This window comes from Dermatophagoides pteronyssinus, unplaced genomic scaffold, assembly GCF_027571235.1.
Source record: "Dermatophagoides pteronyssinus isolate colony J.1.1.1.1 unplaced genomic scaffold, Derpt_VIB-CSIC_2022.12 sq0005, whole genome shotgun sequence".
Lineage (NCBI taxonomy): Eukaryota > Metazoa > Arthropoda > Arachnida > Sarcoptiformes > Pyroglyphidae > Dermatophagoides > Dermatophagoides pteronyssinus.
Window position 1 is genome coordinate 1,496,990 of NW_027461529.1, and position 25,785 is coordinate 1,522,774.

Below are 25,785 nucleotides of genomic sequence, written 5' to 3' on the forward strand. Positions count from 1 at the left end.
ACAAAATGGAAAAATCAATGATTTAGAATGGAATTCAAGATTCTTTCAATAATGGAATGGAATGAATGAATGAATGATTGAATGCCAAATATAAACGTTACAAATAACAAATCCAATGAACATCCAAACATATTCAACCAAAACAATATTGGCAATTCAAAGAAAATAAATTCTTTCGTTTCGAACATTCGATGATATTCACTCATTTGTTTTTTTTCCTTCAGCAAAAAAAAACCTCAATGGAATTTAACGATTTAATATAACTGATATTCAGTTACACACCACATTTTAATAAGAATAATGCCCGAATTCACAATCATAAACATTTACAATGATTTCTTAACAATATTATCATAAGGGAAGAAAGAAAAAAAAACTAAAGAATTTAAACGAAAATCTATGACAAGAATAATAGATAACAGATAGATAGAACGACAAACTGGTGAATAAATGAATGAATCAAAATAAAAAAATTCTTTTGCTTTTGTTTTTGTTCTATAGAATAATTTTTAGTATAACATCATCTTCATCGTTTTACTAACAATGAAAAATGATAAGAATAACAAAACAACTAAAAATGTTAAAGCTATAATCTATTATTCGATTCTGTCATTAATTCAATGTTTTCATTCATGTGAATTTTTTCTCTTTCTTTCTTAGCTGATTAGTTTCACTAATTAAACACCAAATGTGCTACCAGACACACAAATCATGTATCATTAAAAAGTATACGAATACATATGGAAAGGATAGGAAAAGTCTTAAAAAAACCCAAGTGTCACAATGCAAAAAAAAGTTCTAGAACAAAAAAAACCGCTAAACCATGTATTTTTCTTGATAAAAAACAAAATTCTAATACCCAGAAAAAACACAAAAAAAAACAATGATAAATCAATTCAATCGATTTGATTCTTTTTCCTTGTTGTAAATAAGAATAAATCAAGTTGAAAATAAAATGTTTCAAAAAGTTGAAAATGTAAATTTTAAAATTCAATGTTTTTTTTTCTCCCTACATAAACATTATTTGTTATTCAAATTTATTTATTTTTTTCTGAAAAATGAACGTATGTCAAACAGATGGATGGATAGTTGAAAAAAGAAAGAAAGAAATAGAAATTCATTTCAAATTCAAAAATTAAATATTTACAACATTTATAATGAATGATTTTATTTATTTCTTCATTGAATAGAAAATTGTCAAAGAATAATTAAAGAAAATTATATGATTATTATGCAAATCAAAAAATACATATTGTTTAATTATTAAAAACATTCAAACAATAATTGCATATAATTTATTCAAATTTTTGTTGAATGAACACACACACACACACGATAAAAATGATATGTTAAATCAAGAATATTCATCATTATCGCTTTTCATGTTGTTGTTGAGGATGATGATGAAAATGTTATATAATTTTTTCTCTATGCTTTCAAATTAAAATCTACATGAATAAACAGAAGGCATATTATGGATACAGCAATGGAATAAAGTGGAAAAGTTTAGCATAGAATAAAAAAAATGAAATGAAATGAAATAAAATAAAAAGTTACTGTTGTTGACTTATTACTACAACTATTATAAAACTTTTCTATTCAATAATTGAAAACTGAATGTATGTTTCTGATGAAATTCAATTGAATTCGAAAAAAAAATTAAAAGAAAGTTCTCCCCATTTTATTTTCAATTTCATTTATTCGATTCAAAATGATAATTCTCTTCGTGTGTTTATATAAGTTTGTTTGTTTTCATCATTAATTTTTTGGCAGTTTTTTTTCATCATCATCATCATCTTCTTCTTTTCATCCGATTGTTATTTCATATGGCCCGAAAAAAAACTATGGAATTTGCAAACAACAACAACAACAACAAAAAAAATTATATTTACACTTTTGCATATTTTTTTTGCCGCATCCATTTTATGCGTATCATATGGCCTACAGAAACAAAAACAAAAAAACAAAAAGTAGAATTTTGTTGTTGTTGTTGTTGTTTGTATTATATTCACAAGTGTATGACATAACTATTCGGACCTATGTCATACGTTGTTATTGAGTTGAGTTGAGTTGAGCTTGGAGAGAAATGAGAGGGATAGAGAGAGAGAATAATTTCTCGTAAAACCATCGTAGAATTTTGCTGTTGTTATTTTTGTTGTTGTTGTTGTTGTTGTCTACTTTTCGGTCGTACAACACATATTTTTGTTTTCAATGGAACAAAACGAAAAAAATAAACATTTTTTTTTCTACAACATTTTATATAATAAATGAATGGAATGAATAAATAATTTTAATGAATAATGAATATACAGAAGGATGTAAAGTGAACCAGAAAAAAAACGGTGAGTTTTTTTTTCTTCTTTCTTTTTTGGGATGCTTGTCATCCTAATATTATCATCATCATCATCATCATTCTCAACAACAACAACAACAAAATGCATGTGAAAATGAATCCAACAAGATAATGTTAATGAAATACTTGACTATTTTGTTGTTGTTGTTGTTGTTGTTGTTGGTAAAGAAAAAACAAAAATCAGTCATATTTTTTAACTTTTGAAGAGAGAAAGAAAAAAATACTATAATGGATCCTTGATGTGTTATATAATTTTGGTTTTTTTTGTTAAAGGGGATTTTTTGTTTGCTTTTGAAAATTCAATGCATAAGAAAAAAAAATTGTCAAATTGTGAAAATTTTTATAAAACAGGCAAAGATAACAATAACAATGAATATTGAAATAGGAATCGATCAATTAAAGTTAATGAGAAATGACATTAATGTGTGTATTTGAGCAACCAAATGACATTTACAAATACGAAAAAGAAAGGAAACACAAATCAAAACTGAAAAAAAAGTTGCTGATCAATGGATGTCATTTTTTTTGTTTGCCTGCACGAGACACAATAAAATCAATATAGAATGTAAAAATGTGAATTTCATCAAAGAATCGATCAAATTGATTGATTTTGATTTATGTGTATTATTTTTTTTGGTTTGGATCGCCCTGTTTTATTGATCATTTTTTTTGAAAATGATCCCATATTTGATTCAATTAAATTCAATGTTTGAATCGATTTTTTTTTGTTGTTGGTGAATTGAAAAGAAAATTATCCATAAAAATGATTCATCAAATCGATTTGATTGTCCAGCAAATTTTTTTTTTTTTTTTTTTTGAATAGGATATTTATATATTTATAAATGTTGTTCATACACAATTGACTTTAATCGTCCTCAATTTATAGTAAATGAAATTGTTTGTAAAGATTTTCTTTTTTTCGTGTTTGAAACACTCATATACCGGCATATAACGACAACGACAATGACAATTGATCACAATTGATCCTAATGATCGTCGTCGTTGTCGTCGTCAAATGTTCCAATAATATTTTCATCAATTTAATGCCTTTTAACATCCTCAACATCATCATCATTAGCCAGGCGAAAAAAAATTGGTCTAAAATTGACTTTTTTTCTAGTTTAGTTTTTCGATTGTTTGTTTGTTTGTCATCATCATTATCTTCGACAACAAATTCTAATGATCTACAATTTGATTTGAAAAAAAAACTGTTGTCGTTCTATTCAGAAAAATAAAATCTTTGAGTTTATTTTGGAAACGAACAAAACAAAACAAAAAAAAACAGCTATTTAACACATTGATTACAACTAGCCACGGTATAATGATAAAATAAAGGATATACAGCAAACTACTACAGAATCGAGGCATTTTTTCTCATTACAATGTCTGTTTAAAAAAACATCAATTACATTAACACATCTCACTATCATCATCTGACAACTTGGCTGATCATTTTGATTATTTCATTTTTTTTTGATTCAATGAATAATGTGTGTAACTGTGTTCATTGAACTTGAATAAGTTTTTTCTTCTCTCTTTCTATATCTACTGTATTAGATTCTATTAGTGGTTCATTAAAAAAAATAACTATCCAATTTGGATAGTATAAAGTTAGGTTGTCATTTTATATATATTTTTTTTGGTGAACGATTTTTCATCTTCATCTATCAATCATGAATTAAAGATGCTAATTAACAATGACAGATCGATAATAACAACAGCGATCCATGAACAATCTTTCACCAACTAACAAACAAACAAGATTTTGATGATAGCTGAATGGTTAAATGAAACTAGTAATTAATTTTTATACATTTTTATTCAATTTATTTTGTTTCCTATATCAACACTATTATTATTATTATTATTACTGTAACAAGATTCTGGAACAAGATCATCATTCATTCATTTTGTTCTATTTTTGCATTGTATATAATATTCCATTCATCCAATGATATGATCATCAAACGAATAAAATGTAATGAACATATTTGAATGATGATGATATTGTTGATGGTTCGATATCTAATGAAGTCTATGAGAAGAAGAAGAAGAAGAAGAAAATGTTCTGTTTTGTTTTGTTTTTTTTCCTTCATTCATTTATGGCTCAGGTAAATTAGTGAAACAAAAACAGAAAAAAAAGACCTGTCGACGTTGTTTTACCCCTGATGATGATGATGATAATGATGATGATGATGAGTACAACAACGTCGACGGTCATAGACAATTTTCTTCGTTATTTCACTAATTGAAAACGTACATTAACACACACATATAAACACACAAAGACCGTAGGAAAAAACAAAACTAATGAAAAAAAATTCAAACTAAACATGATCAAACTTAATTGGGTCTTCGGAGAATTCTGTCGATGAGAAACAAAAATATACAAGTAAAACAACAATAATAACGAAGACTACGACGATGACGTTGACGACAACATGTCGAACAAAAAAAAAGGAAGAAAGATATACATGACAGGACGATAAACAACAAATGATTATATTATTATGATGTCGACATAACCAAATAAATAAATAATTTCACACAAAAAACATAAAAATTTTCTTTACAAAAAAAAACCTTTTACCTTTTTACCTTTGATCGCGATTTGATGACAAATTTTTTACATCTTTTTTGTCTGAATGTTTATTTTTTTCTAATGGAACAAATCAAATTTGATCACTTCCTCATGTAATAAGAATAATGAATTTCGAAAAATTTTAATTTACCAAAACAAACATTCACAACAACAAAAAATCACGAACAAAAACACAAACACACACACACAATTTGTTGCTGAACACAAAATTCTTGATGATTATACAGAATTGAAATGAATGAATGAATGGAAAAAAATCAGTTTTACTCAACTATTCAAAAATTTTCAAAGTATATTTAAATATTTAAAATTCAAAACAACATGTGCACGAACGGAAAAAGTTTCGAATAACATATGAGAGAGAAAGAGAAAAAAAACACAGAAAACTTTTTGTTGTTTTGGTTTTTCTTTGCCAAAAAAAAACAAGAATTTCAAAATTTCAATCCAGAATCTGGTTGTATTGATTTTCTATTATTATTATTATTTTTTTCTTTCCTTTTCGGTCCGATACAAATATATATGATAAATATCAAAAGCTAAAAAGATGACAAAAAATAAAACATGAAAAAAGCCGAATATTTGGAAATTTGAACAACAACAACAACAACAAAAAAGTCTTCGATATCGTTTTTGAAATTTTTTTTCTTTTGATGATTATAATGAAGATGATGATCGAATACGAATCTTCAAGACGATGTTAATGTTTTCTTTTTTTCTCTTTCTTTCTTTTTTTCGGAAAAGATTTCTCGTTTTTTTCATCAAAAAAAAAAAAAGAAACTAGTTGGTTGTTGTTTTGTGGTTGGTCGGTATGTTGGTTGGTTGTTCAGAACAGACCAGAACTGAATTTAAATTTGAATTGAATTGAATCGAATTTGAAATGAAAACCAAAGAGAAATAACAACAACAACAACACACATATTACAAGCGGCACAGTACAAAGATTTCTTTTCTTTCTTTCTCATTCAATTTTAACGAAATTTGATGATGAAGATGATGATGATGATGAGAGTGAGAAAATTATTATTATTATTATTATTATTATTTTCTTCAACGAATTGAATTGATCAAGCGAATTAAAATAAGAGAAAAAAGAATGCGAAGAGAAATAGCCAATCGAAGAGAAAAGAAAAGAACCGAAGATATTTTTTTTGGAGAGAGAGAAACAGAAAAATATCGAAAAAAGATGTGTGTGTGTGTGTTTGTGTTTTGATAGATGATGAATTAGAGATAAATTAGAATTGGATTTGAAATGAATTTGATTTGATGATGGAGAAAAAAAACAAAAAGATTTATTTAATTTTTATCGGATTCAAATATTCACGATGCGCGCGTAAAAAAATTTATTTGTATGTGATTTTAAATTGAAATTTTATTTGGCATTTACATTATATATATGCACAAGTGTTTCGTTTGTTTGATACAAAAAAATAACGAATAACGAAAAACGAAAAATCGAATCGGCTTGGTGTATATACGTTTTTTTGGTGCACACTGTTTGAGATTCAAACATTGAATGAATAATAGTATATTCCTAACTTCTAGCTTTCTTTCTTTCTTGTTCTATTTGCCAATTGAGCTTTTTCGTTTTCGTTTTTTTTTGGTTCAAGTTTCGATTGGCTCTTGGTTCACCACCATTTTTTTTTGGAGTGTACTGCACACACCATCCAACCAACACACATCGGGCTTTTTATATTTTTTTTGCCGCAACAGTGGAAATTTTTCTTTTTTTTTCATATTATGGTTTTTTATTTATAATAAAGCTTATGGCAAATGTGGCGGCTATGATGTTTATGTCACAACTATAACAACAACAAGAACAACAATGACGGCGACGACAATGATGGCGGTATCAGTGGCGGCAGCATCAAAACAAAAAAAAAACAGGACCAAATAATTGTACGGATTTTCGTTCCGATCGTAGAAAGCTTTATGCTTATTTCATATCAAACTATGTGGCCTATGTCATTGATCCAACCAACAAACTATTGAAACAAACAAATTCGCTTTTCCTTACCCCTTTGTTTTTTCTCTTCAGAGATAACATCTAAAATCAAAATTTGTTGGAAAATATTCTTTAAAACAAAAATTTCAATTATCGATCATTCGAATATCAATCCATAATTATTGATGCAAAAAAATGTGCACTTAAGATATCTAAAAAAAAAAAGAAAATTACATAAAACATCACAAGGATATCAGATACTGTTGAATGTTGAAAGATTGTTTTCATTACTCTTTCTCTCTCAATGTTGTAAAAAATCAGCTAGAAAATGATATTTCATTTTGTATACCCACTTTTTTTTCTTCCATATGAATTATCCGAATATGATAATGATATGAATATGATAATGATATGATTGAAGATTTGAAATGATGTATGAAAAAAAGAAATTATTCTGACATTTTTTTTGAATCCCCCCCACATTTTTTTCCTATCAAAATTCTTATTTCGGATAATTGGGGCAACAAATCAAAAAATCTTCAACCGAATTGATAATGATGAAAATGATTATATACAGAATACAATCCCAATAACATAAAAATGATAAGTTACAATTGATAAGATACTTATGTGTGTTTCATAAATCAATATTTTCAAACAGCAATGAAAAAATTGAGAAAAAATAAGGAAGAAAACTCAAATCATTTATAACTCAAAAGAAAAAATAGAATTTTGTTTCGTTTTTTTCTGGAATTCATTCACTTCCTCTATGTATCTCTATTGTGTGTGTATGTGTTGATAAATGAAAGAAATGAAAATAAAATGTCATCATCATCAATATAAAACATCAAAATTCATTTATATCCATAGTTTTAAATGAACAACAACAATAACGAAAATCCCAAATATATAATGAATTTGTGTAACAATGATAATGATTAATCCCGAATTATTTTTCTATATTTTTTTATTATTATTTGTTTGCTGTCAACCCAATAGATTAGATTAGAATGTATTAATGTATTTTATACACGTATTTTTTTCTGGTTCATCTTGTTCATGGATCTCAACAAAGGTTCCGGACCCAAATAGAAAAAAAAACAGATATTTAACAAAGGAAAACAAAAAAATGAATGAATCAAACCAAAACAAGCAAGCAATGACAACGATTCATTTGTCATTTATATCCAAAGAAAAAGAAAATGTTACCAAAATCTCTCTTGTTTTTTTTGGGTAAATTCACAAATCCATAAGATAACGATGAATAGAAATGAAAAAAAAAGAAATGTCAGATAAGATGGAAAACAAAAACAAAAACAAAAATCTTGTAAATCAATCAACATAATGAATGCACAGTATATTCTAGGAACGAATATTTACAGGATAAATCAACAAAGTTGTACACCATCAATTTGATAATGTACAACAACAACAACAACACAGAACAAATTGAAATTTTTTTCTTTTTTTCATTGCAAAAATAATGATTCTATAATTGAAATAATAATGTTTCAATTTTCTTGTTACATTTTTTTCATCTTCTTCTTCTTCTTTTATTATCATCATCATCAATTATTATGTTCAAGACAAAAGAAAAAGTGATGACGCTTGCATTTTTCTTTGTTGTTGTTGTTACTGATAATCCTATCCGATAATATTGAATGACATTATCTTTTCGTTCAATTCATAATGTTCAAAATATAAATGAATTATGTAATTATGTATTTGGTTTTCAATTTATGTAAAATGTTTATGTAGTAAATAAATTGAAATTTAAATAAAATGATGAAACTAAGAATTTGTAGTTTCCTGAATAAAAAAACAATAACAGAAAAAACAAAAACTATCAATTAATTCAAAATGATTTTATGTTTTTTAACAAAATAAAAAAAGAGATGCATAATATTACATCATAATCATAATCATCATTATCATTATCATAATCACTATCAAATGATCAATTCATTCAACATGAAGAAATGAAAAAGATCCATAAGAAAATTAAAATGATGTTATATATGATGGTACCGAAAAGGAAAATAGTTTTTTTTGAAGAAAAAAAATAACATAAAAATTATTTCCCTGTTTGATATGAATATTATATAATATCTAAATCTTTATTTAAGAGAGTAAAACGGTAAATATACTTGTTAAAATCATTTTTTTTTCTTTGCTTCGAATCATTCGAATGATTGCAAAATAATAACGATAGTTATAAAAAGTAATAGGATAGATAGATAGAAATTTGAAATTTGTGTATGTGAGAAAACATGAACACTTCCGAATTTATATTTGGATCTATGTATGTGTTTCATTTACTCCCTATATATTTATTTGATTGTTTGTTAAGGATTTTTTCTTAATCTCAACAAACAATCAAAGTATAATTTTGTTCAGTTTCGTCGTCGTTGTTGTTGTTGTAGTGAATGAATGAATGAAAAAAACAAGATTTAAACGATTAAATGATGATTGGAAAGAAGAAAAAAAAATATTTTTTTATCGAAAAAAAAACTGAAATAAAATAATAGGGATCAACAACAACAACAATAATTATCAAAGTATGGAACTAAAAAAATCAAGTGGAATGTATGTTTTTTTTTGTGTTTTGTTTTTCCGATTTTTTTTTTGTTCGTACATAGATTAAATTGATTGAAATCTTTTTGCTGTTGCTAATATTACAAGTGGATGTATGTATGTGGGTGTTGGTGGGTGGGTGGTTGGTAGGAAGGAAGAACAACAGAAACAACAACAACAACAAAAAAGTCATTCAACCATTATCACTTTCACTATCTGTTTTTTTTTCTTCTCACATTCGCAAAATATCAGCAACTTATCAGTTATCATCATCATTGTTGTTGTATTTTTCTCAACATTTCATACAGAAAAAATATCCTTTTCATCTCCTCTAAATACCATGTGAATTTTTTTTTCTTGTTTATATTTCGCAAATCTATTTTTTTCGGCTATATTCACTTTTTTACCTGAATGTATCCGATGCAAGTTTTTAGAAGATTGAACATTTACTTTTTTTGTTGTTGAATGTTTTAAAAACTGACCAAATAAAAATAGAAAAAAAAAAATCATGAGGGTCAATTATTGGTGAAACAAAATGGAAAATGAATTGATTTTTTTTTCTTTTTTCAATGAAAAAAAACCGAATATAATTTGATTAAGCAAAGATATTTGGTCATCTTCGACCAAAACATTTAACGAATTAAACGGTGGAAAAAAACCAAGGGAAATTTACCACCTTTTTTTGATTTCGGGTGAAAGTGATTGATAAATCTATGGACACACACACACATAAATCAAGTCCGGTAAATATATTAGATAAACGATGTGAAAGCAACAACAACAACAACAACAACGATGATGGCAACAGAAACAAAAAAAAAATTATCCAAAAGTTACACCCGAATTTAAACACATTGATTTTTTTTTGCTTAGTTTGGTTTGGTTTGGTTCGATTTGCTTTGTCTGTTTACCCATTCAAGTAAATTTTTATTTTATTTTTTTAAAGGATTTTTTTTTGTTGCCTGTTTTGTTTCATGCCAATTTTTGTTGTTGTTGTTGTTTTTTGTTGTGTTCGGATGCTTTTATAGGATTAAATAACACATAACAAAATGGTGTTATATTCAACTGCATGGCTACCATTATAATGGTGATGATAATGGTTTACGAATGTTTACCGAAACATCCAACAAACAGATGAAAAAAAACATATTGATGATGTGCCGAATGAATTTATTCACTTTTTTTAAAAAAAATTTCTAACCACTTATATACCTTTCCCATTTTTTTCACCATATTCTTCCTGGGTGAAATTGATTAGTGAACAACAAAACAAAAAAAAAAGAAAAAATATATAATTATTATGTGTGTTATCCATGAAAAAGAAAATGAACCTGCTAAATGATTTCAAATTAACCTGTCTTCACTTTATCATTTTCAGGTAGAAAATTTTTTTCACTTCTTTAAGAAAAAAAAATATCAGATATAATGATAGAAGTTGATGATAATAATCACATGGTGATCATCATGTCACATAATCATTATGATGATTAACAACAACAACAACAACAAATCAACAACAAATATTTTTTTTTCACGAACAAAAGGTGTTCTGATTAATGTTTGTGTTTGTATATGAACATAATTATCACACTTGGGTTATAACTTTAGAATAATTTCTCTCTATAATAATTAACGTTTAAAGAACTAGAAAAAAAATTTCCAAAAAAAAATGAAATCAAAGTAGAAAATTTTTATCATGTTTTTTTCGCTTTTTTTCTTTTGATTATTTCTTTTCGTTGTTGTTGTTGTTGTTGTTGAAGAAAATGGATCAACATTCATGCATCTTATGATTGAAACACGTTTCGATCATCATCATCATCATGATGAATCGTTGATGATGATGATGATGATGAAAAGGATCTTTAGATCAATAGTGTATTCCTATGTTCTCGGTTCTCCTCCCTTTTTTCACTGTTTTTGTTGTTGTTGTTGTTCCGATTTATAGATGATGATGATGATGATGATGATTATGGGTGTTTGATGAATAAAATAGTGATGTTCATGATAATCATATAGCCATGGACACCAACAACAACAACAGCAACGAAAAATCATTATTGATCGATAATAGCATCAACCATTAACCAAAAACAACAACAACAGTAGAAAAAAAATATAACAAATCATCATCAGTTGCGTGGCAAGTTTGTATAATGATAATTTTTTTTCATCTTTCTGTTAAATATTATGGATCTTTTTTCTTTTTTGTTTTGGATTTTGTTTTGTCTTTGTATGTCATGTCTATACCGCCGTAGCCATCATCATCACTAGTTTATTTGTTGGGACCATTCTACACACACATACACACATATTGAGCCCCCTGTATAACCAACCAATTGAATCAAACCACACCATTCACAACAAACTAAATAGCCGACCAAACACACCGTCATTTAAATAAGCAAAAATGAACAAATGAAAGAAAAGAATTTTCTTTTCTTTTTTTCATTAGAAAATGCCGATCGGCACCAAAACGTTTGATGATATTTATCGCGCAAGCTACAAGCAACAAAAAAATATCTATCCATCATCAAATCTAAAGGAAAAAGAAGAAGAAGAAGTAGAAGAAATTCAAAAGTAAATGATCACATATGTGTGTGCATGTCTAAATGTCTATAGTTTTCAACAAATGGTGAAGAAAAGTTTTTTTTTTTGAACAAAATTGCTGGTTTCACAGTCTTCATTCTTTTTTATTTCGATTACTATCATCATCATCAGCACCCAATAGCTTTTTTTTATGTTGAATATTTTTGCCGAAATAGTTATTTTGTTTTGAATTTAAAAAGAATCATAATAATCATCATCACCTCGAACTAAAATTATTTTGTTGTTGTTGTTGTTGTTGATTCATAAATGTTTTTGCATTATTCCAAACAACAACAATAACAACAACAAAAATCAGAAGCAAAGAAATACTTAAATTCTCTCTTATTAATCAAATAAGATTTCAATTGAAAGACATTTTTTTGTTGTTGTTGTTTTCTTTGATTTATTTCTTTTTCAATAATTTAGTTTGCGGTTGATTTGTCCTGCGTAATTTTTATATATTCATTTTTTTTCATAGATTCAAGAAGTTCATGAAAGAAAAAAACAAATTGTGAAACGCGTTTTAAATTTCAAAATAAAGGAATTTTTGACTAAAAGTAGAATTAATAACAACAAATTGCTTTTCAGAAGAAAAAAAAAACAAAATTTTTTTTTGTGTTAAAATTTTTCTTTAAAACATACACCAACGCTAATATATATGGTGATGATAATAATGATGATTGATCCATTTGCCCATCCAAAATAAAAAAAAATCGTATACAGATCCACACTGTAGGTGGAAAGCTGAAGATTGAAAAAGAAAAATCGGACAAAAAGCTATTAAAGTTCCATTTAGATTTGAATTTCTAATTCATTTTCTATTTCTTCATCATTTTATCATATGTGTGTGGTATTTTTCAGTGATTAAATTATAATGGAAAATTTTTTTTTAAATAAATCAATGAAATGGATGGATTTAAAGAAAAAAGAAAATTTGAAAAATTTTTCAAATTTTTTTCTATTAAAACCAAAATATTTGAAATTCTGAAACATATTTTTTATAAAAAATATTTTCTTATAAAAAAAAGATGATTTGTTTGATGAATGGAATCCGAAAAAGAGAGAGAGAGAAAAAAAAAGACAAAGGTAGTTTTGGCAAAAGAAAATACACCACAAGCGGTCTTTAACATCATTATAATGACATAGGTTTGTGACCTATGACACCCATCTATACAGTATTCTATGAGAAAAGATCAAAAGAAAACAGGTGACGAAGATTTTCTTTTTAAAAATATAACGACAGGTGATCAGGTCATTTCATATAATCTTAACAACAACAAGAACAACAAATTCCAAAATAAGAAAATGATGATGTGAAAAAATACACAATGTGCGCTAATTTTCAACAAAAAAAGAATCAACTAGAAGTGATGAATATCAAATGTTGTTGCTGTTGTTGTTGTTGTATACAAGAAAAAACTAAATGTTCAAACTCGATTCAATCGATTAATGTCTAATCAAATTCTCATTTATTTTAGTTTTTCTTTTTTGATTCGATGATCGATATATCAAAAATTCAAAAAAAAAATTTGATTGATTGATATGAATGATCGATTGATTGATTGGATTGTTTTGATAATAATAATAATCAAAAGATTTTCTTTCTTGTTTCCTATTGCCTAAAGTAATGTGATGAGGAAAAAAAGAAATTATTTGTTATTTGAATTATTTGTTGTTGTTGTTGATTTGTTCGTTTTTTTTAGGTTCCAGTGAACAACAACAACAACAACAAAAACAACGAATATTATGATTGAATGTCGCTTGTTTTTCAATACTCAAAGCGATCAATTTTTTTTAAATTAATTAATTAATTTGTTAATCTCCTGAGAAACCAAGGGTAATGATGGAAAAAAAATGTTTGAATATAAAATTATTATAAAATAACAGATATGATTTTTTGTTGTTGTTGTTGTTTTACTCTTGGGTAAATTTCCGAATCAGTCTTTTTTTGTTCATAATCGATTGTATATGGCTCTTGACAATCTTGATGATCAAAAGTATATCATTCAATTTTATTGTAGGCAAAAAAAAATCCAATCTAAAAACCCCAACCAAATAAAATACAAATGGAATATACTAAAAATATATTTATGAAATGAATCAATGAAAGGAGAAATTAGAAAAAAAATCATACTAATTGTTTGATGATGGATGTTTGAAATGTAATGTTTGCGACAGATTGTATGTATATAACAAACACAAAATGAACAACGAAACTTACATAATAATAATAATTTAAGGTTTATTCACCGATAATATTATTTGCCTAAGCTTATTATTATTATTATTATGTTTCGTTGATAACAATTGTTATTATAGAATATTGATTCGATAAAGTATAGATTTACCATATGGATTCGTTAAGTGTTTTTTTCCCTACGTTACAAACAACAACAAATGCATATTACTTCTCATATTTTATTTCGGCTCTTCCATACGCATTAAATATCCCCTTCATTTTTTCCATTTTTTTTTATTTTGTTCATTTCATTCCATTATAAGATGTGACATTTGATCATCTACGTTGCCATTTGTAAATTATGCATAATATGTAAGCGCATATTGTATTATAGATTTAATTTGACATAATCAACATTAATAGCACCATCATCATCATTGATTATGATTAACATTTAAATAGCAAATTGGAATCAGGGAATAAGGGAAAAAAAAGGTCACCGACAAACAAACAAACAAAAATTATTGACCTTTTTTGTTTGTTTTTCTTTTCCAACTATTCGAACGATACCGATATTAATGATGATAATGAGATACAAATGTTCTTTTTTTTTGAATGTTATGTCATTTTTTATCGCGATAATAATATCTATACATGTATGAAATATGGGATGGAAGTTTATAATGTAAAATTCAAAATATTTGAAAAAAAAATCCATACAACACCATCTGTCGATATTGGATCAAACCATTTCCAAATCTCATATAAATTATATTGAAAATAAAAGTACGAAAAAAACTATAGATAGATTTATTTGATCATCACAACATTGAAATTTTTGAATAAAAAAAATTAATAACTTAAACAGAAATTTCTCGCATCATTCTTGATGATGAATGGCTTAAATAACCAAAATCAACATTAATACATTGGCTATACAAATGAATAATAATTGGAAGTAGAAAAAAAATCATAAAACAAAGGACCAAAGATATTGGATTTGTTGATGGAAATGGATAAAGATAAAGGCCATGTCGTAAACCATCACGAATATGATGTGCTATCGTAGCATTGAGTAATAACCAACCAAAACGATTATAATAAGAAATTGTTTGTTGATCGTCATTTACAATGGGCGAATGAATTAACAATAATGATATGATCAATAATGCTGCTGTATTGTGCAGAAATGGTCGTCCAGTTAATTGATGAATATTCTTGAGAAAAAAAAACAAACAGAATTTTAGCTTTTTTCAAAACAAAAAACAAAAAATCATACTTACATGAATGGAAAAAGATTTAGCGACAATCACATGATCAAAATCGATTAATATCGAAATGATCGAAGAGGTAAGAATGTCATAAACGATTAATTTCGTATCACAGAAATATAATGAATGACTTGTACGAATCTTTAAGAGTATTAACATAAACCAGGTAAGAAATGCATGTAAACCATGTATCAATGTATCAGCTATGGCAACCAAATACATAATCAATGTATTTGGTCTTGGTAAAGCAATAATATAATCACCTAGTAATGAGAAAAATATTATTAACAAATAAAGACATAGATAGCATAATTTAATTATTAAAGCCATAAATTTATGGCAGCCGATAACAATTCAGATTTTTTGTTTTTGGAATTTACAATACACCAAAATCGCTCACATGTTCGAAATAAATAACACATTTTCTGTCTCCATCTATCTTCGAATTTATTAACTGAAAAAAACTTGATATCCATCAAAATTGTCTTATATTGATCAATTTCATTCAATGTCATTGAATAATTTTTCATCATTTTTTTTGGTTCAATCAATAATCAATCATCAGAAATCAAGAAAATAAAATTAATCTTTCGATCGATCAAATAATATTTGATCGATTAAAATTATGAAATCAAAAAAAAAAAAAAAAAAATTCACATTGGCTGATGATTATGTTTGATTTGGTGATATTGATTAAAATTATAAAGGGACTTAGGTAGTCGTAATAGATTTTTTTTTCGCCATTTTTGTTTTTTTTCTGTTTTTGTACATTGATCTATGATTAGTATATCACGTTTTCTTGGTCAAATCTGTTGTTGTTGTTGTTGTTGTTGTCGTAAGAAGAAAACAAAAATTTATTTACGATCAATCATCAATAAATCAATCGATTTGAACATGAAAAAAAAAACTTTACAACTATATCTTAAATAACAAGAAATACTGAAAAGTATTTTCAACTAAACGGAAATGACCATTGTAAGATTTCCAATAACAACAACAACAACAAAAATCAAACACATGATGAATAATATTGGCCATTCATAATAATCGATACGATTATATTGATCAAATTGATCAATTAATTTTGATATTGATCATCAATCAATTTATGAGGATATTCGAATTTTTGTTGTCTCAGATTTCATATGTTTGCCCAAATCAAATCAATTTGATTCATTCACGCCATATTTTTTTTTATTGTTGTTGTTGTCGTCGTTGTCATTATTCATTTGATCAGTTTCTTCTCTCTCTCTCTCTCTCTCTCTCTCTCTCTCTCTCTCTCTCTCTCTCTCTCTCTCTCTCTCTCTCTCTCTCTCTCTTTCTCTTTCACAGTGTACATTCCATCAACAATTGATAATTAATAATGGGATTTCTCGTTCTCTTTTTTTTTCATATTTATATTTGTCCTTCATATCATCATTCAATATATATTTGATGTCCACGTGAAAATCATCATCATCATCATCATCATATAAACGGATATGAATTTTGAAAGATATGGGTCCAAAATCCATTTTTTTCCTCTGTCTTATTTAAAAAATAAAAATGGATATATTTTTATTTTTTAAATGTCATTCCAATGCCATTTGTATTATAAGTCAAATTCAATATGGATGACAATTTTACAGTTTCAATTTTTTTTCAAGTTCAAATTTTGAACAATTGATCCATCAAATTTCAACAGAAAGACATAAGTCATGAATTGGTTTGACCAATAAAGATTTTTTTTTCTAACAAGAAAAAATAATAACTAATCTAAATAATAAAAACAAAGTTCTCGTAACAATGTATAGGATATGTAATTTTTTTCTTAAATGAATCTACTAACTTTCCAAATGTCAGTGTGTGTGTGTATGTCTTAAGAAAATCTCATGATATTCATGATCCACACAAATACAAATAATTTTTTTTCCAACTTTGATCAATACATTCTAACTGTATATCACTTCAGTGTTTATGTTTCTCTCTCTCTCTCTCTCTCTCTTTCTTTCTTTAAGTGTGGGTATGTATCGTTTAAAGGCAATCATTCAACGATAATAATAATAATGGATGGTAGGTTGTGGTTAAGTTAGTAGGTTGTCATCACCATCGTCCAGGACAAGATTATTCAATATATTGAATGTTATATTATTGTGGACAAATGTAATGAAATATATAAAAAGACATCATTTCAAATGTTATAAACATCATTATTTTTTTCCCATTCAGATGGTAATAACAATCAATAACTTGATCGATCATAATAATCATATTAATTGATAATTTGATTTAAAATATTTTTTCTTTCGGTTTTGTTTTGTCTCTAATTTTTTTTCATTTGTATCCGGAATTTTTTTTTAAACAAAACAAAACAAAACAACAATAACAACAAATCTAATTTAAATCAATCTGTTCGTGTGTGTCTGTGTGTGATCAATATTCAAATTTTTATTATATAATTTTCGATTCTATTTGGGTAAGTTTGATTTTTTTTTGTAATTCAAAAATCTTAAAATTGAATTCTTCTGAATCACTTATGTTATTTCGTTAGATTTTAGGGCTTACCTCAGGAATTTTATCTTATACATTTGATCATTTATTTTAAAAACTTTATTACTTTAGTTTATTACCATGATGATTATCATATTGAATAATTTAAATTTTTCACAAAAAATTCCCATTTTTTTCATATATGATTACGGAAAAACATCAGGTGTTTTCTTAATTCTATCATCTAAATTGTTATAAATTCATTCTGTATGTGGGGGAAAAACAGAAATTTTGAATAAAAAAATCATCAATTCTTTCTTTTCTTTTCTTCATTTGTTTTTCACATAGCAACAACGATACAAGAGAGAGAGAGAGAAAAAAAATGAAAATACTGTAATTTTTATTTATTGATAAGATTTCAAACCAATGGACCAGTTGATATGTGTATGGGTAGTTGTTGTTGTTGATGCTGAATTGCAAAAAAAAAATCATCAATCATTTTTCAAAGGAATTGAAATGATTTTGTTTTTTCTCCAAGTGCATCATACGAAAAAAAAAAATAAAATAAAACAAACAAACAACAAGGAATCAAAATTTTTATTGAACAGTGGAAAAAAAACAGATCACGCCAATCATCATCGATAATGATAATGATGATATTGTCGACTAACCAAGAAACAAAAATCCATATCTTTATCAAAAAAAAAATCCAACATTCAAAAAAAATACATCGAGAAAAAACAAACTAACTTAACAGAGAAAAATTAGGAGATACCTTTTTTTTCTCTCCTTAAAATCAATGTTCTTGAACTTTTAAGTCAAAAATCATTTGAAAAATATCACTTTAATAATCATTATTATCGATACAAATTGATTAATCAGCTGCTAAAAAAAACTTATTTTTTATCATTGAAAAAAAAATCATTATTATTGGTATATCCTTATTATTAATTACTATTATTTTGTTTATTTAATGACTGTTTTTTTTTGTTGTTGAATATATTTCAATATGGAAATGTATTTATTATGCATGTATGTATGAATGAATGATATACAATGCTAAGAATGAAAAAAAAACAACCAATAAAAGTTTCTAATTATAGATTTTTTTTTTGACAAATTGAAAACAAGAATATATCAATAATTGAAAATGTAGAAAGAGAGAATTATGTTAATATTGCTGAGAGAAAAAAAACATAGTTTCAATTAAAATGTATGATATATTAATATTCATTAGAATTCACATCAATACGATTACATAATTCAGATTAATATATTTTTTTTCATTCATTCATGCACTTTTATTTCATATATTTGACATAAATAATTTCCATTTACTTTTAAAAGAAATAATAATAATAATTAATATTTTATTCGTTGATTTTGATTTTTGAATTAGCATCATGTTTCCAGAAAATGAATATATTCTTAATAATAATAATAATAACGATAATAATAATCATTATGAATTAAAAATTAATGGTAAAAAAATTGTTGATCAAAATCATCATCATCATCATCAAAATGGATGGCATAAAAATCATGTACGTGTTGCTGTTGTAGGAGGTGGCCTGGTATGTATTGAATTATATTTATTTAAAAAAAAAATCAATATTAACAAAATAATTATTCATTAAACAATAAATACATTAAGGTTGGATCAATGATTTCATGTTTTTTAGCAAAACGCGGTTATCAGGTAAGTTGTTGTGTCATATGTTATTCGTTTTTTTTTTCGCACAAATTTTTGTCAACATTTTATTTTTATTTTTATTTTCTTAATTAAATGATCAGGTGGATCTTTATGAAATGCGTAATGATCCACGTAAATCTGAACATGTTGTTGGAAAATCAATAAATCTGGCTCTATCGGAAAGAGGAAGAAGTGCATTACGTTCATTAGGTTTAGAGAAAGAAATTATTGAAAAATATTCAATAAAAATGTATTCACGTATGATACACGATCTAAATGGCCGTAAACGTATAATACCATATGGTACAAGACCCGATCAATATATATTATCGGTTAGTCGAAGATTTTTAAATGAATTATTATTAAGCAAAGCGGAAAAATATGAAAATGTTCATATACATTTTGATCATAAATTATTACAAGCTAATCTCAAACAAGGACATCTTACATTTCAAGCAATGATTGACAATGATATTAATATTGACGATAACATTTTCAATGACAAACATGAAAAACAACAATCACCTCATCATCCAAAACAGGTAGAAAGCTATTCGGACATTATATTGGGGTGTGATGGTGCCTATTCGGCTGTCAGACGTCATATGATTAAGTTGTTATTGTTGGATTATAGCCAAAAATATATTGAACATGGTTACCTCGAATTGTGTATACCTCCCACTAAATCAGGTGACTATGCAATGGAACCAAATCATCTGCACATTTGGCCTCGAGGCGATTTTATGATGATCGCCTTACCAAATCTTGATCGATCATTCACCGTAACATTGTTTATGCAATTCAAAATATTTGAAGAGCTCACCGATCAAACAAAATTATTGAATTTTTTTCAGAAAAATTTTCCCGATTCGATTCCATTGCTGACCAAGTAAGCAACCGTAAACAGGATTTCAACCATTATCTGTAATAATAATTGTTTATTTGGTTTTTTTTCTTTCTTTTCGTTTATTCATTAGAGATGGTTTGATTCAAACATTTTTCAGCACAAAACCATCGCCATTAATTTCGATAAAATGCAAACCATATAATTATGAAGACAAAGTTTTACTAATGGGTGACGCTGCACATGCAATGGTGCCATTTTATGGACAAGGAATGAATTGCGGCTTTGAAGATTGTATTGTACTTGATGAACTGCTTGATAAACATGGAAATGATAAACTAGATTCAGTGTTGGATATTTTTACTGAAAAACGTGTTGATAATTGTCATGCTATTATTGATTTAGCCATGTACAATTATGTTGAAATGCGTGATTTAGTTAACAAACGATCGTTTATTATACGTAAAACATTTGATAATTTGATGCATCGTTTATTTCCAACAATTTGGACACCTTTGTATTCGATGGTCACATTTTCACGTACACCATATCATCGTTGTATACAGGATAAACGTTGGCAAGATGAAATGATTGATCGAATTTTGAAATTTTTTCTCATTTTATTTGGTTTATTGATGTTTTTGATAGCAGCCAAATTATTTGACAGTAATCCAACATTGAAAACAAGACCAAATTAATATAATTTTTTTGCTATATTTTTAAAGTTTTTTTTTCATTTTTTTTTTTGTTGTTGTTGGAATGATTTTCATTGAAATCGGATCATCCGAAATTTCAATGTGACCAAATATATTTTATCAACAACATCAACATTTTTTTAAAATTCATATTTTTTTATTTTCATTTTTTTCGGATAAAATTTAAAATAAATGGGGGGAGGGATGGTGTGAAAAAAGAATCAAATTGATGTTACACGTAAACAAACACTGTTTATACTTGAACGTGGTAAAGTGGTTGTTGAAGATAATTCAGTAACATATAAATTATTTATACTGTTACTATTATTATTGTTATTAACATGATCATAATTGTTTGTTGTTGATGATTGTTTAAAATTTTTTGATACCAATGATATCTGATTAGTATTTGATGAAACTTTTTGTTTACGGATCCATTTTCGAAATGAATCAAATGATAAACAATTCGATCCGGTTACAGATTTCGTACAACCAAATATGATAAGTAAACTCTATGGAAGAGAGAAAATTAAAAGATATTTAATTGATGATATGGTATTTAAAACAAAATTACTAACCATATGAAATAATGTAGAAAATATAAAACTAAAAAATGATATGACCATCAAAAATGTACCAATTTGTATATAAGCTAAAACGTTTGATAAAAGCATGATTGCTCCAGCTATAAATGTTGTGATCGATCCCATAGCAACAGGGCTACCAATCCTTGCAACGGTCATCTGAATTCCAAGTAATCGATTATCCTATAACAAATTTAAATTTGAATGATTTTTTTTCATCAATATGAATAAGATTTGATACCTGAAATTTGGTAAGCATTTTGTAGGCAATCGTATAGTGAAGGGTAGCATCGATGGAAAGACCGATCGTTAAAGAAATGACTATACTTTCGATTATATTCAATTTCCATCCAAGTAAAACTAAAGTTGCTATCGATGAAAATATGATGAAAGTAATTGTTATGATTGAAACAATACTGAGACGTAAATGCATTGTGGTAAATACTAATGTAATGAATGCAAATAATACGGATATAAATAATGATTTGATCACACCGGTTGATAATGAATGTTGCAGAGCATAGAATTCCATATTATTTGTGATAAACCAACCGCTTTTAAGCTCTTCGGGTGCCATATCTAATCGTTCCTCTACCCAGGTATTCAATTCTTTCCATACATGATCAATCGTTTCGAATGAGGTTGAGAATCCATCAAATATAGAATCATATTCAATGACTAATGCTTTGAATGAACCAGTTTTGACATCAAAACGTGGTCCAGCTTGATGTGTATTAAATATAAAATTTGGTGTACGATGTAAACGATCAATTAATTCAGCTGAACAATAATTGAATACATATGGTTCATAAGGAAATTTTGTCATTTCACAGCATGGAAAATGATCTATAATATCGTTGCCAACAATTTCCGAACATTTTCGTTTCAACATCCAAGATTGTAATGTTTCGATAAAACAATTGGTTAATAATGGACCAAGTGTTGGTTTGTAAAATGGTTGTGAACGTAATTCGCGACAAAATTCCAATAACCAAACTTGTGAACGTTGCGAAGAAATGTTAAAATTTTCATCGAATATTAATTTACCTCGATCAAAAGGATCTAAAAAATTTCCATTATCTTCGGGTAGAATGCCAAATACAACTCGTATAGGTAAGACAAAATTAGATTGTGTCAAACCTGTTTGTTGTTTTTGATTATCAGAATATTCAGATGAAACAAAATCGGCAGTTTTAACTTTGGTATCAATACGAGAAAACCAGAACATGTTACGATATTCAAAATCATAACGTTCAAATAGATGATTAGAATAGAAAATTTGAAATTCTTGACTGGTGGGAAGTTGTAATCCTGGTTCATAAATTACGACAACAGCCGATAAGATTGAGATCAAAGTGAGTATGAATGTCAATAGATAATAATAATTGAAGATAAGTTTCAAGATAATTTTATCAAATATAAATTTTAAACAATCAGGCCAATGAAATTTTTCGATCAATTTAAATGAACAATATTTGTCGATAAATATTTGTTGAATTTCAATGATACGATCGGAAATAACAATAGCCGATGGAAAAACAATAGCTGTGATGAAAAAATTCGTAATTATCGCTAATCCAGAGAAAATACTACAAAACAAAATGAATAAAATATAGTAAAGAATAGTAAGAAATAAAATAAAAATTGATCAAACCTGAAACATTTTAATGAAGTAATATCGGAAAAATATCCGGCAAAAAAAGCACCGCATGTTGTGAAACTTGCACAAAACGATGACATTAATACATGATTTAATATTTGGCTTAGTTCGGTTTCGTAATTTGGTGTAAGACGGCGAGTTATTAACGAATTTGTACCACCACGACTACTTCGATGATGCGATGCACAAGACCATGTTTTACAATAGATCAAAGCATTATCTGATCCAATAGCTATATTATAAAAAAAAGGTATGAAAAAAATCTGATAAACATCAAATCCAAAATCCATATTATAACGCTTACCGACAAGAATGATCAATGATAATAAATTTAGAAATGGAAAAAAATTGATATTAAACACAAATGTATAGATGAAATAAGCAGTTGAAAGTGATGCTAAATTAGTGAGTAAAGTCATCACAGTTAATAATGTCGATCGAGTAAATATTAATAATGAAATCATGATGATTAGGCCAGCTAACGAAGGTAACAATAAATCCGAAATAAGTGATTTATTGAATAATGTATATTTCAATCCCATATCAGCAGCAACTACAGCAACATTACCGAATGATAAATCATTTGATGCTGATGAAGATGATGGCCGAAACAATTGAATTAGATTCAATGCCGAAAATGGATCATTATTTTTCATCAATGAATGAGAAAATGTCTTTAAACTTTTCGTTATGTTTTCATAATAGGCCATTAATTTACTGCTTTTTGCAATAGGCAATATAATACTTGTTGATCTCAATAATGGAAATGTAGTGGCGGAATCATTGTTTGATGTTTCAATCAATTGATTAGGATTTAGAATCTTACGGTCCATATTCATGAAACGATAATCTACAAGATAATGAAATACATTGAACACAAGATTTTCATGTTGAAAACATTCGGGTGGTGTATTTGGACAAGGTTCTTCAATTGAACAATCTTCATTTAGGTAATGTCCAGCATAGAATGCTGAACAAACATCTAAATGTTTGACAAATTTTTCCAAATCTTCATCGATAAGGTCATCACAATTAGTTTTGTTGACAAAAATCAATATAAAATTGGCTATCGACCAACTTGGACAACATTTATCAAAGTTTTTTGATTCACAATATTCATTAAATATCGTAGAATTGTTGAGCGAAAATTTTTGTTCTTTATCATTTTCCATACGTAACATACGTTGGTCAAGTAGGCAGAGATTTTTAATTGATTTTAAATCCAATAAATTAGTACCGTCATTAGTTTCGACGACAATTTGAACATAATCGCCGACAATTTTCCCACAGAAAAATGAACTTGAATAATGATTTTTTGATTCAAACGGATTCGCATATGGTTGATTACTTTTTTTTGCCTTATTTTTTCGCTTTATTTTATCGCGATTCTGTTTCTTAGATTTAATTCTTCCGGTAACATTTGTTCGTCGAATGTTTATTGATTCTTCTACTAAATCATTACTGACATTGTTGGAAATAAATGATTTTGGATATAGACTAAGTGCACCATTCCATGATGTACTTTCGATCAATAATCGCCATGTATTAATACGATTGGATAGATCAGTATTTCGAGCTTCAAAACCAATGGTCGGATCATCAAACATTGGTAATGCATCTCGATATACAATGAAAGCGAATAGGCTAAAACAAATTGTTAAAATTGTAACAATACCGATCACCGGACAAGTACGGACCAAACGAAAATATCTAGAAACGATTATTATCAATGAATAAATAAACTTAAATCATATCAAACAGGATAAACTTACAATAATTTATCTAATTTGACCGTCATTTTAGAAAATATATCTATAGTTGATCGAATTAGATTATCATTTTTGTTTGAAATGTCAAAATGGATATTTTCAACTAAAACACTATTTTACACATATTATCATGGCCGAAAAGATCTATCATTGTAAGCCGGTATATACGCGATTTGACAAACGGTATACACAAGAGAGAAAGACATACACAAACAAAACACTTACAAACAACAAAAGAAAGGTAAACACATTCTTTGGCTCAAGATTGGCAACATTATTACGTTAACAATTTTTTTTTTTTGGCCATGGCTGACATACCATTCGGAATGGAATTATGTGTTTGTGTGTGTGTGTATGCATGGGAATACACCACCATTGTTAACACAACGGCTGTATATAACCTGAACAACCACCGATAACAATTTTTAGATATTACGACGGCCATACATACAGCGCCACTATGGTTGACCAAAATAACCAGTTGAGCATGTATTCTTTCTTTTATCGAATGTTTGCGTGTGTGTTTGTAATTATATAATTTTGGATTGAAATGATAAAATCCAA

General features: G+C 27.0%; 4 protein-coding genes across 6 annotated transcripts in view; 1 reads left to right on the forward strand and 3 right to left on the reverse strand.

Moving 5' to 3' along the window:
- LOC113789880 (protein Wnt-5a-like) overlaps positions 1 to 6,484 on the reverse strand; it is a 31,130-nt gene extending 24,646 nt beyond the window's left edge. The window contains exon 1 of the mRNA XM_075819902.1: positions 4,944 to 6,484. The gene's annotated coding sequence lies outside the window, so the exon portion shown is untranslated. The remainder of the gene's footprint in view (positions 1 to 4,943) is intronic.
- An 8,539-nt stretch (positions 6,485 to 15,023) lies between these two features.
- On the reverse strand, positions 15,024 to 15,990 carry LOC113789727 (transmembrane protein 267). Of its 2 annotated transcripts, XM_075820069.1 has the most exons (3): positions 15,908 to 15,990; positions 15,520 to 15,770; positions 15,024 to 15,453 (listed from the first exon to the last, which is right to left on the reverse strand). In XM_075820069.1, exons 1-3 carry the CDS (start codon positions 15,981 to 15,983, stop codon positions 15,097 to 15,099), a joined length of 684 nt encoding a protein of 227 aa, XP_075676184.1. In that variant the 5' UTR covers positions 15,984 to 15,990; the 3' UTR covers positions 15,024 to 15,096. The 2 variants fall into 2 exon arrangements, with proteins under 2 accessions (XP_075676184.1, XP_027195102.2); XM_027339301.2 differs by having other exon boundaries at positions 15,520 to 15,990.
- Positions 15,991 to 17,507: 1,517 nt separating this feature from the next.
- Positions 17,508 to 21,434, forward strand: cn (Kynurenine 3-monooxygenase cn). Of its 2 annotated transcripts, none has more exons than XM_075820068.1 (5): positions 17,508 to 17,962; positions 19,376 to 19,550; positions 19,631 to 19,675; positions 19,771 to 20,558; positions 20,647 to 21,434. In XM_075820068.1, exons 2-5 carry the CDS (start codon positions 19,380 to 19,382, stop codon positions 21,209 to 21,211), a joined length of 1,569 nt encoding a protein of 522 aa, XP_075676183.1. In that variant the 5' UTR covers positions 17,508 to 17,962; positions 19,376 to 19,379; the 3' UTR covers positions 21,212 to 21,434. The 2 variants fall into 2 exon arrangements, with proteins under 2 accessions (XP_075676183.1, XP_075676182.1); XM_075820067.1 differs by lacking the exon at positions 17,508 to 17,962 and adding an exon at positions 18,971 to 19,008.
- On the reverse strand, positions 19,376 to 25,775 carry disp (RND transporter family member dispatched). Its single transcript, XM_027339289.2, has 6 exons — positions 25,225 to 25,775; positions 23,757 to 25,162; positions 23,447 to 23,684; positions 22,034 to 23,381; positions 21,787 to 21,975; positions 19,376 to 21,720 (listed from the first exon to the last, which is right to left on the reverse strand). Exons 1-6 carry the CDS (start codon positions 25,248 to 25,250, stop codon positions 21,430 to 21,432), a joined length of 3,498 nt encoding a protein of 1,165 aa, XP_027195090.1. The 5' UTR covers positions 25,251 to 25,775; the 3' UTR covers positions 19,376 to 21,429.
- Between the last annotated feature and the right edge of the window lie 10 nt (positions 25,776 to 25,785).

What these genes read in the sequence shown, in the direction of transcription:
- cn (XM_075820067.1), top strand. Translation starts at nt 18,986, where the DNA reads ATGGAAATGTATTTATTATGCAT. An exon ending in GAAATGTATTTATTATGCAT is followed by an intron (nt 19,009 to 19,375) that starts GTATGTATGAAT and finishes TTTTTGAATTAG; the next exon opens with CATCATGTTTCCAGAAAATG. An exon ending in TCGATTCCATTGCTGACCAA is followed by an intron (nt 20,559 to 20,646) that starts GTAAGCAACCGT and finishes TTTATTCATTAG; the next exon opens with AGATGGTTTGATTCAAACAT.
- LOC113789727 (XM_075820069.1), bottom strand. Translation starts at nt 15,983, where the DNA reads ATGGATATCAAGTTTTTTTCAGTTAATAAATTCGAAGATAGATGGAGA. An exon ending in GTGTTATTTATTTCGAACAT is followed by an intron (nt 15,771 to 15,907) that starts GTGAGCGATTTT and finishes TCTCATTACTAG; the next exon opens with GTGATTATATTATTGCTTTA. An exon ending in CTAAATCTTTTTCCATTCAT is followed by an intron (nt 15,454 to 15,519) that starts GTAAGTATGATT and finishes TTTTTTCTCAAG; the next exon opens with AATATTCATCAATTAACTGG.
- disp (XM_027339289.2), bottom strand. Translation starts at nt 25,250, where the DNA reads ATGACGGTCAAATTAGATAAATTATT. An exon ending in AAATGCTTACCAAATTTCAG is followed by an intron (nt 21,976 to 22,033) that starts GTATCAAATCTT and finishes AATTTGTTATAG; the next exon opens with GATAATCGATTACTTGGAAT. An exon ending in TTTCTACATTATTTCATATG is followed by an intron (nt 21,721 to 21,786) that starts GTTAGTAATTTT and finishes TCTCTTCCATAG; the next exon opens with AGTTTACTTATCATATTTGG.